Source organism: Rousettus aegyptiacus, unplaced genomic scaffold (assembly GCF_014176215.1).
Source record: "Rousettus aegyptiacus isolate mRouAeg1 unplaced genomic scaffold, mRouAeg1.p scaffold_m13_p_3, whole genome shotgun sequence".
In the NCBI taxonomy this organism is placed as follows: Eukaryota; Metazoa; Chordata; class Mammalia; order Chiroptera; family Pteropodidae; genus Rousettus; species Rousettus aegyptiacus.
The window spans coordinates 149,323,349-149,335,079 of record NW_023416306.1 but is presented as its reverse complement, the minus strand read 5'-3'; the positions used below and the strand labels follow the sequence as shown (position 1 = coordinate 149,335,079).

Sequence of the window (11,731 nt, the reverse complement as noted above, 5' to 3'; positions counted from 1 at the left end):
AACTATTATCACCGTTACTTTTAAAAGTTGGTAAAATGCTCTTCCCCTTCCTTCTCCTTGCAACTAATGACAGTGACGTTTGTGAGGATCCTCTTGAGGAGTCGCAGGTGCTGAGACTAGGTGGCTGGCACAGATGGCCCTAAAACATTTTCCCACCCAACACTGTTAGAGAGATGCATCCTGTTACCAGAGCAAGTTTAAGTGTGGCCCGATTTTTTTTTTTAACCCCAAATACCCTCTATGTCCCTTTACTCACACCCTTACCGTCTGTTGCAACTGCCCCACTACTGTCGGTCTCTCCTACCCGGCAATGACCCCTTTACCTCTCTATCTTCGGCCTTTTCCACCTTTAGATATCCATCATTTCCTCTCCCAAACTGTTCTTCCACATCTCTGTCTCAGGGTGGTGCTGCTGCTCAACTCGCTGCTCGAACTGTCCTCTTCCCCACTAGACCGACAAATTTCTACAAGGTCTCCAGGTAAGTATGCTTTATCACTCTAAATTCTCTTCCTAGGAGATGAAGGAAGCTTTCCGCCTCTGCCCACGCTCCACTCCCGCCCTGCCCCAAATGCAGAGCTTACTAAGTCACTGTTGCTTAAAACTGCTAAGGCACTTCCTGTTGCTCTTAGGATGAAGTGAAACTTCCCAACTTGGCTCCCTAGGGCCTCTACAACCTAGCCCCTGCCTCCCTCCCTCCACTCATCCGGAGTCACTTTCCCCTCAGCCCTGCCATGGAGCAGCACTAGACTCCTTTTAGTTTCTCAGCCTGAATGTGCTTTCGTGTGCCTTTGCGCTCACATGGGTGGTGTCCTGCCCCTTAGCCTCGCTTTACTGGCCCTTCACAGCTCAGCTTACATGCCATTTTGCCCTGGAAGAGCTTTCTGAACATGCACCTGCCTTCCACTTCCCTGATCATAACCAGCACTGCACACAGTACTGCAGCCGGCTGCCTCCCCAGCACACCGGAAGCCCACGCAGGCCCCAGACTCATGCACCTGCTCACCGATGATCCCAGCGTGGGCACGGTGGCTGGCACGCTGAGAGCACTTAAGATACATTTCCACTTGTTTGTGGGCCCTCGTCATTGTGGCACGGCCTGCCCCCCCGTCCCATCTCCTGCGTCTCTTGCCAGGCACCCCTCTCCCCAGTGCGACCACTTCTTCCCCTCATGAACTGCTACCCGCGTCTGCTCTCTTCAGTCCTTGACGGAAGGATCACATCTCTCACAACTACCTCATACGAACTTTTTTTTTTATTATTTAGAAATGCAGTTATATACATAGAACAATTAAAATTAAATTAAACTTTGTACAAATATTAAAATACTATCTTCACACCCACTGCAATGTACAGGATACCAAAAAATATATATATATAAAATAAAATAAAGCAAACCCAAACTGATTGACATCCTGCTCAGAGTCGATGATGTGTCATTTTAAATCATTATATATGAGTACCATTCTGCAAAAATCCCATAGTGGTGCGATAAGAAGCCAGGGCAGGGTGTGGTGGGCGTCCACGCAGTTCGCCTCCTCCTCCTCTCCTTGCTCGGCAACCCAAGTCCTTTGCCCCCGCATCCCCTCCAGAGCGCTCTGCTGCCTAGCGCACGGCTCCACCCTGGGGTTTCTGTTCAAGATTCTACTAGGTTTTCAATCGGAGATCAAGAGTTGTTTCCCAGTAAAGCTGAGCCTGCTGCCTTTCCCCCTCAGTCCACACATCTGCCAAGCAAAATTCATCCCGAGCCCATCACTGGGCACCAGTAATGGCTGTCGGTATGCTGGGAGCCAGGGGCACCAGCGGGCCCCATGAGAGAAGCTCCCAGCCTCACTGTCCCCAGAGAGAACACCTGGGGTTCATCAGGAAAGCCTGCATCCCACTTCCCTTCTGGCCTTTTATTCTCTTTAAATGGGGGCGGGGGGGTGGGGGGAGGCGAGGCTGTAGAAATGTTTGCAACATATTCCGTTGTTGATGTAAGGGTGCTACCTGGGAACGAAAGTGACATTGTTGCATGGAAAGCACTGGTCTGAGAGCTCAGCTGAGACAGGGAGGGGAAAGGCTGAGTGCTCCGGATCCAGAGGTCACCACTAACGAGGCAGGATGAGTATACCGTTGTCTATCTGCCATCCAGCTTCTCCACAGAACTTTAAGGTGTGGGGGCAGGGGGGCGGGTGGCGCTGGGGAGGGCAAGATGAATGGGGGAAGGTAACTGTTAGTTCCAGTTGTTTGCAAATGGAGTGTTAGGAGAACGCATACTGAAATGCCTTATACAACTGAAAGAACTCACCAAGTGGGCAGGACCCAGCCCATTTCACAGTTCATACTGAGTGAAATGGGATCAGAGCACACAAAGAGCTAAAGGATAAAGCCTACCTGCTAAACTAAGGCATTGAAAGGGATGGAAATTTTAAGTGATTTTCACCATATACTGGCCCTTGTAAGTCACTGGAATGTGACTGCAAGTTGCTAGGATATAAAACCTGTAGAGTCAGCTCACATGTGCAAAAAACCTTTTTAAAAGTCCTTTGGTGCTAACAAGCCCTCTGCTGGACTCCCCTGGAGGTGAGCCCCGGGGAAGCCAGGCTGTGGAGTTTTCCCACCTGCTGCAGGCTCCTCTGGCAGTCTCCCTCCTAACAGCCTCCACCTGACACCCCCGCCCCCCTCAGCCAGGCTCCACCTCAAGGCAGCTGTGAAGCCCCTAATCCCTTAAAAGGGATAAAGCCCAGAAGCCTCAGAAACAGCAGCACATGGCTGAGGGCTAAGAAACTGCTTGGGGGAGGGGGACTAACAGCCGTCATGAATGTCAGTAGCAATGAGAGGCCTGCTCCTGCACTCAGAGGCCCAGGGCCTCTGGGAGGTGGGCCTCATCAAAGCCAGTGACAAGTGGGAGGAGGGGATGGGAGGCTCCCATTTACCCCAACCTCTTTCTTTCCTACTATGTACACCAGTCTGGGCTTGTGATCCCCAAGACAGTGTCAATGGTGGGTGAGGCGGCTTTTCAATTTTTCAAGAACTAAGTCGGTAACCTATGTGGCTGAGTAAACTCAAAACAGAAAGTGCAATCTCTTAGAAGGGAAAAAATTCAGATTAATGATATAAAAAAGAGTAAGATTTTTAAAAACTATACATATCGTAGGCTAGAATTCAGGTTTTGGAAGAGTGGAAATAAAAGCTGCAGGCTCAGCGGTGAGACTTGGGACCCCTCACCATTTGCCCCTGCTTTCTTGTTTGGAGGAAGAAGAGGACGCACACACCCCGCCCTGTCCCGCGGAGAGGGTGCAGAGCCCCAGAGCCCATGCGTCGCGGTGAGGCAGCTGCATCGTTAAGGACCCACCCTCCAGACGCGCCCGGAGCCAGCGACTGCTAGCAGGCACGCTCTGGAAATGGCCTCTTCTGAGGCCAAGGACAGCTCCCGCTTCATTTCATTTCCCTCAGAGGCTTCTGTGTTCTAGTTCTGGCACCTTCAACAACCTGTTCCACACCTAACCACGCTGGCCTGGGCTTGGGGCACAGCATGCGGGGGGCTCTTGGGTGGGGAAGGGGAGAGAGGTGGGAGTGGCTGACAGGTACAGCAGGCACTGCCCTTACCCTGAGAGAAGGAAAGACTACAAGCGGCCAAGAATGAGCGGGCAGTAAAGTGCGTGTGAGAGAGCAGAGGCAGGAGGGTGAAAGGCCGTCCCCTGTCCCCTAACCTTCAAGGTCACCCACGTCTGGAGCTACCCTGTTTGGTCAGGTGCTGAAAATACACGGGGCTCTTCATAACTTTTACCACCCCAAACAGAAAGGCTTGGAGCAGAAGCAGAGGTGCAGCACGGGGTCAGCTTTTAAGTTTCCCAGCTTCAATGCTTCAAAAACAAGCATTACTTAACGCCACACCTTCTGCAGATGGCAGCAGTTTGGCCAAGCTCTGCCAGCTCAGCCTTGTCGGCACTCAAGACATAGCTGAAGAAGAGATCTCAGCAGAAGCATCTGGAACACTGCTTCAACACCAGGGCCCCAGAGCCAGGCTGCTTTGCAACCATTCACCCGCTGCAGGCCAGCAAGGTGGGAGTGTGTGAGGACAGTCTCTCAGCCCCTCCCCCAGGTGCCGGGAAGACTCGGGAGTTGTCAGCTGTGACAGCAGGAGGGGACAGCAGGGGAGGGCAGAAGTAGGAAAAGCAGTAGTGCAGCAAGCAGTAGGATGCTTCCTGGGAACAGTTACTAAGGCACGTGGCTGTGGTGAGGACGACCCTCAGGACAGGGGCTGGAGCTACCTGCAGCTGCCTGGGGACTTAGTCTGTGCCTCTCAGGTTGCCCTTTGTCACTGTGAACCCAGATGGGGCAACCTGCCCTGACTGCCAGTGACCAGATGATGTTCTGTGGCCTATCAGTGACTCCCGTCCCAAGGACGACTCACTTCAGGCCCCTGTGGGCAGCGGGAAGCAGAAGCTGCCTGGGACAAAGCCCAGGAGGCAGCGAGCAGCCCCCTTACATTCCAGGGAAAGAGAAAGCGGAGGCCAGTAGGACCGATTCTGAAGTGGGAGGGGAGAACGTGCATGTTAGGAAGACAATAATTGTCAGCCACCTTCCTACCCTCCCTTGGGATCTTCTGGATGCTTCCTGAACACTCAACTCAGCAGCGCCAGGCAGTGGCACCTCTCAGCTGGATAGCCAGGCGCTGGGACAGCTTTGGCAGGATTTCCCACAACATCCATCCTCAGCCAAGGAACTGTGCCATCAGCGTCAACCAAGGGCAGGCCCAGGAACCCAAACTCGTGTCCCAATTAGAGCTACTCTTGTCTCCACAGCTCTTACTCTTGAATCTGCTCCTGCTAAGGGTAGCAGTGCCAGCCCTCGAAGGAAACAGATCCAGGACCAGCCCCTTATATGGCAGGGGGCAGCGGTGCAGCCACCAAGGCTTGTAGGACAGCGACAAGCCTGAGTGACGGGGAAACTGGATGGGGCGGGAGGAAGGCACAAGTAAACACAGTAGCTCTCAGGCCCACGTGGGCCAGCGGGAGCTACCGCCAAAGAGCTGGCTGGAGGGGACCCAGAAGGTTCAGGGAAAGGAAGAGTTCAATCCAGCACATTCAAATATGTCCCCGACACAGACGGGAAGGCTGGGCTAGGCGAAAAGCCAGCTCCTCCAGCTGTCTAGCAGGCAGATGGCGAGAATCTTCCTTGAGTTTCCAGCGATGTGGGTCTGCAGGCCCTCAGAGATACACAGATCCGCAGGTGGTAGCTCAGGTAGGTATCTGGGCAGGGTGGCTGGAGTACAGGGTGCTCGAACCCACAGAGAGAGAGAGAGAGGACGGAGAGGACCATTGCAGGGAGGAGAGGCCGGTGGCACCCTCATGCTTCTTTCAACAGTGGGATATCTGCAGGGAGAGAAAGCAAGCACAGTTGTCACCCCATGCGGGTCTCTCGAGCACACCTGATCCCACTGCAGGGGCCCCCACACCGCCCCTAGTTTAAAGAAATAAAATGCCCTACTCATACGCTTCTAGTCTAAATCTTTGGTTTTTTAAAACTTTCTTACTCATCTCTCCCTCTGCCTCTGTGATAAAATTTGAATGTTCAGTCTGGTATTAAAAGCCCTTCTGGTCCCGCCAACTTGAACTCTTTCCTCTGCCTTAACTGCTGGTGTAATTTCTTCTCTTTCTGTCCTTAATCTCATCCTGAGACTAGCAAGCCTGGAATCTCACCTCCTCCTTAAAGCCATCCTCCAGCTGTGTGACAGTGAATAAGTCTTTTACCCTCTCTGGGTCTTAGTCTCCTTACATGTCAGTGGGATTAGACTGATGCCTCAAGGTCCTGACTTCCTATGGCACCGTCGGTCCCACACATCTAGGGGATGGCCTGCAACGAGCTCAATAACCTATGTTTTGTTTTCCGAACCATTCATTCTGAAACGAACCCTTCAATGCTTAGTTCCATTGTTTCTCGAGTATAGCCTCCACTTCCCAACTGACTGACAATCCATGCAGGCAGAGAGTATGTTTTCATATTTCTCTGTGTTACCACTGCAATCTAATCTGACACCAGGCATAAGAAGGGCTCTCAAAAATGCTTGACTGATAACATGGAACAAAGTAAGGTAGCAAGGAAGAGAAGGGGGAAGAACAAGGATCATCTTGGCTCCTTAGGAGTAAGGGCTGAGATGTGCACTTGGACATGTCAATATGTGTGGACATAAAATATGTGTGCATTTAGAAACATAGTTTGTGTGGCTGGCTCCCCATGGGGTCAATGGCTTCCACCTTTAAAGCTGGGTCAAGTATTTAGTGGCCCTTTTTACCTATATACCCCACCAATAAAAAAAAAAAAAAAAAAAAGGCATGTTAACAGGGAAACTCCATAAATAATCTGCATTTAAGAAATTCCAACTTCTTTACCTTCAGATATTCTAAACTTTAGACACTTACTGTGCCCAGGATTCCATGGAAACAAAGTTTTCTCTAAGGCTCTTTTAGGTCAGGGGGTCTTTGTAAATGGAGACGTGCTCGCTGTCAAAAAGGACACATCTAGGTTTTGTCTGAATCCTGAACCACAATGTGATTTCATCTAAAGATATTTTTTAAAGTGACAAAGTCAATCCCAACATCCAACTCTCCAGGCTCCAGCAAAGGCAGAGGTGTCAGGAGGTGGCATTTCATTCTGTGGGTGGGTGGCCACAAGGGATGTGGAGTCATCTGGGAGACTGTACGGCAGCATGGGGTTATAAATGCAGACTTTGGAGCCACATCTATCTGGCTTCAAATCCCAGCTCAGCCACTTAGTGGTGGGGCAAGTGCCTTACCGGTACTATTGGAGCTTCAGTTTCCTTGTTTGTAAAATGGGAATAGTAATACTACCTACTTGTGCAGGATCATTGTAAAGTTTAACTAAGATAGTGCAAGAAAACCAACCAGCACAGGACCTAGCACTCTCCTATTTAAAATGAAGCAGTTGAATGTTCTGGAAAAGAGACAGACTCCAGTTTTCTCTGTACTATGACCCCACACCTCCTTGTCATTCCTGTCCTTTCGCGAACACAAAAACTATAATGAGGATGGACCCCACCCCCCACCTCCAACCAGCTGTCTACCCTTTGATTTAGCACAACCCTGTGGCCATGGATAACTCTGGAAACTCCAAACTATTAAAACTCACAAACAGTGAAAGTCTCCCCATATAGAGCCTAAAGAGCTGCATGGAGCGGAGGGTGAAATCCTATTGCGCAGGCTAATTACCCCAGGTATTGTCTTTCTTGGCCCCTCAACACACCAATGATTAGAGAGGCTCACACGCCTTCCTCACTCTCAGCAAGGACCCTGGGCCTCTAGTAATTCATGATTAGCGCAGACCACCTACCATCTGTGTAGTCCTCCGATGTGAGGGATAAAAGGCTTTGTATGTCACTGTTCTCTGAATCTGGCACTTCTTTGTGTGCCAGTTGGCTGTTCCCTGAGCCGGCCACCCAGGAAGAGGTGGTTGCCTGATGCACCATAACAGTCTCTGAGCCCCGAGAGCCCCAGGCTTCACATAGTCCAGACTGGCCCGGGGCCTCCTCCTCTCCACCTGCAGAGGAGCAGGCCCCCTGGTCCTGCAGCTGCTGCTCCCTTGGCCCATTCCTCCCACTAGGCCCAGACCCTTCTGACAGCACAATCTGCACCCTAGGGTCAGCAGGTGGCACACAGTGACCAGAACTGCCATACACAGCCTCTTCATACGACGGTAGTGCAACCTGGACTCCATCCACCATGATGGAGACCTGGTCCCCGGATATTCCTTGGTCACGCCTGCATCCGGAGGAGGAAAAGACAAAGGAAAAATTAAAATACACACACAGGCAAATAAATACCATAATGCTAACAACGAACATTTTTTGAGCACTTACTATGTGCCAGACAGCACTAAGTACTTTATATTCTTTATCACATTGAATCTTCACCTGCCTTTTCAGGTAGAGATTCACCAAAATGCAGATGAGGTTCAGAGAAGTTAAATAACTTGCTCACAGTCACACAGTTGGATGTGAATTCAGTTCCACCTGCTTCCAAAACTGTTCTTAATTTCTGGGTACACGGGCACCTAGCTCTGTGATCCTGTGCAATATTAGAAACCTAGAGACCTAAATATAAAGCCATTCATTCAGCACAGGAGGATAAGAAAGTGAGAGAATGAAGGTTCCACATACCTATGAATATACTAAAAAACACTGCCTGTGTACTTTAAATGGATACATTGAATGATGTGTACTAAATCTGCATAAACCTGTTTTTTAAAAAGGAGAGGAAAAAGCAGCACTGTAGTCTTGAAATGGGATATCAGACTCGAACTCAGAAGAATTTTGCTCTGATTCAGTCACTTTGCTCGCCTTTAAAAAATACTATATGTGAATTATAATACAAATACAGAAAAGAACAAACTTTCCTCTCAGATTTATCCCAAAAGTAACACTGTATCCCATACCTAGTCAAGAAAGAGAACACCGCCGGCATCCCAGATACCCCGTGTACCTGTCCATATCACCTCTCATTTCTTCATCACGGTAACAGGTATCCTAACCTTCATAAAAATCATTTTTGCTTTTAATTTTAATAGTTTTATTGCCTACACATGAATTCTCTAACACCACAGTTTAGTTCTGCATATTTCTAATCATTGTATGAATGGGACATATAGTAAATTTGTGTGCATATGTGTGTGTGTCTGGCTTCTTTTACTCAACATTACGTTTGTGAGATTTATACATGCAGACACCTTTTGAAAATCACTTATTACACACACAAATTTTTTTAAATCTAAATCATTCTGAAAGTTAAAGTCATTGGGTACATATCTCCCAAGAACCTCCTCTCCTATGTAACTATAGCATCACTGCATCCTGGAAATTGAACATTGATATAATACTGGAACACGAATTTCCCCAATTACCCATTTGTATATCCATTTCGGCTGTTATTTGTTTTCATCCAGGACCCAATTAAGGATCATACCCTGTATTTAGTTGTCTTGTCTCTTTCATCTCCTTTAATCCAGAACAGTCCCCTTAGCTTTTCTTTCATGACAATGTCATTTTTTACAGACTCCAGGCCAGCTGTCCCCTGGAATGTCCCACCATCTGGACTTGTCTAATTGTTTCTTTGGAATTAGATGCAGGCCAATTTTTGCCTAGAACACTACCTAGGTGCTGTGTCCTCCTTGGTGCATCACAATAGGAGAGGCATAGTCTATGGCTGGACATTATTATTGCTAGATTGTTATTAGTTCTCGATTTCCTCATACGTACTTGAAGATAAAATCTGTGCTACCCAATTGAAATGGTGTACGCACTGAGGATAACAGAAGTGACATTCATTAAAGTGCTCGGAGGTTTCTGGAAGGAAGGGAGATTTTGATGGCAAGGTGGCATAGAAGGCAGTGTATATTCTGGCATGTGCTTAACTTTGTTATTCAAAATAATTTTTGTTTAAAAAGTAATACGTGTACATGGTACAAAATTTAAACAGAGTCTATAATGAAAACCAAATCTCCCTTCCACTCAAGTCAGGCAAAATCAGCTACTTTTAACAGATTTACTAGTTAACCATGAGGGAGGGGGAAACTCCTTGATTTGAACAAAATGCCAAATATATCAGTTTGACTTTATGTGAAAACAGCTGATTCTTTTAAGTAAACAGTCCCTTCCAACTCCTCTTTATTCTACTAATTGTTTAACAACCTTTAAAAATAGCTGCTACCCCCCACCCCTAAACAAAACAAAATTAAAAACAAAGAAAAAAATCACACATAGTACACAGTGATTAAACTGAGCCTGGTTCTTATCTGTAAATTCCAAACCAAGAGCATTTTTAGTGTAGTTTAGTCTGTTTCTTTGTGCCTATGAGTGACAACAATGACTGATGAAAGGCCGTGAAGGCACAGAAATTGTTCCCACTAGAGGGAAGGAGGAACTGCCAGGGCAGTCCAAGCAGACGCAGAGGCCATGACGGCCTGGGAGAGAAACCCACCCTAAGGGACACTCTCGCGGCCACTCCCCATTGTCTGCCACCTGCCCTTCCCAACCACATCCACCCAGTCTGGGATGACTTGTGGCTAATGCACTGAACTATAAAAAAAGAAAGTGACAAAGTTGGGCAAGAAAACCACTTCCTCTGTTTCTAGTATGGAATAAAGCAGTGGCTGCCAATCCTAGGAGCACATTAGCACCACCTGGGGAATTAAATCAAACAAACAAACATTAATGTCAGGCTGCCACTCCAAACCAAATAAATCAGAATAGAAGAGGATGAAGGCCCAGGTGTTGGCATTTATATTCAGCCAGAATTGAGAACCAGGTGTACAGGATAGTGGCCTGTAAATATGAGCCTGCATCAGAAATACCTGGAGGAATTGTGGAGCCATGTCACTGAGCCTCAACCCCAGAGTTTCTCACTCAGCTGGTCTGGGGTGAGCCCTGAAAATTTGCATTCCTAAAAGTTCCCAGGTGATGCTGATGCTGCTGGAATCACCCTTTGAGAACTCCTAATGTAGGGGAAATGATAATTTAGGAGATGGGCAGATATGGGTTCAAATCTCAGCTCTATCATCATCTACAGCAGGGGTCCTTAACCCTTGGGCTGCAGACCAATACCAGTCCGTGGCCTGTTAGGACCTGGGCCATAGGAGATGAGCAGTGGGCCGGCAAGTGAAGCTTCATCTGCATTTGAGACACTCCGCAGCATCGCCCCCTCAGCTCCACCTCAGATTATCCGGCATTAGATTCTCATAGGAGCACTGGTCCCTGGTGCCAAAAAGGTGGGGACCACTGATCTAGAGGGATGACCTAGAGTGAAGGACTTAACCTCTCTGAGCCTCAGTTTCCTATCTGCAAGGTTCCTATGAGGATTAAGACAATATATGCAAAGCAACAAGCATAGTGCCTAGCACATCCAGGAGTTTAACACGTGGTAGGGCCTACCCCTTTCCCTGGGCACCTACAGACCAGCAGAGGCTGGGAGACATACCAGTCGAAGGCCAAACCCCACAGCAACGCCGGCCACCCACTGCCAACTAGGCTCACCTGTTGTGATGGAAAGACTTCAGCTTTGGCTGCAGCAGCACAAACAGCACCACGAGGAGGAGAATGAGTGCCACGGAGCTGGCAGTGGAAGCCACTATGGACAGCGTGGGGACCCCGAGTGACGTGTTGGTGTCTTTGTCTACAGAAACAAGCCATTATCAGAAGCGGTTTGTATCAGGAGACATAAAACATGAACGCCACAGCTGATCTTACCAAAGGCACCCTGCATGGTGCCATGCAGAGAAAAGCCAGTCAGGGCCATTTAAGGAGTAAAAGTGCAGAGCAGCTTATACACACATGAAAAAGGGTCATTCCCCTACCCTTGTTCCTGAATCTAATATTCCCTTCACTACAGGCCTTTGAGGACCCTCTGATGCCTAAACTCGCTCACCTAGAGATCTTATCTTTATAAACCGTTTCTGATGCTATCCCGAGTAGCCATTTAAATGGACACATTCTACCATCTTGAGTCCTGCCTATCTTTTTTCCCACATAGCAGGAAAATTTATGAGAACGGGGCTACACCAACCCCCTGTTCTAAGATCCTGTAGCTTTAGTTTTAACTCTCAGGGCAGTCCTCTCCCTTCTCTGGGGTGTCATGGTCTCTGAGCCGGAGTATGACACACAAAGATGGCTGTGTGACACACTTCCTGCAGGCAGCTGGATTTTCCTGTCATGCATGAAGGAGGCAGCATGGGGGAGAA

At 48.5% G+C, this 11,731-nt stretch overlaps 1 protein-coding gene across 7 annotated transcripts in view; it reads right to left on the bottom strand.

The window, feature by feature from the left end:
• Positions 1-1,235: 1,235 nt before the first annotated feature.
• The window catches only part of SUSD6 (sushi domain containing 6), a 90,799-nt gene continuing 80,303 nt past the window's right edge, over positions 1,236-11,731 (bottom strand). For 6 of the 7 annotated variants that reach the window (XM_016131253.2, XM_016131257.2, XM_016131259.2 and 3 more), the window contains exons 4-5: positions 11,028-11,166; positions 5,365-7,761 (exon numbers count right to left, since the gene is read on the bottom strand). In XM_016131253.2, coding sequence (XP_015986739.1) covers positions 7,302-7,761; positions 11,028-11,166 — 599 coding nt within the window. In that variant the 3' untranslated portion in view covers positions 5,365-7,301. The other variant, XM_016131260.2, reaches the window with a different exon arrangement.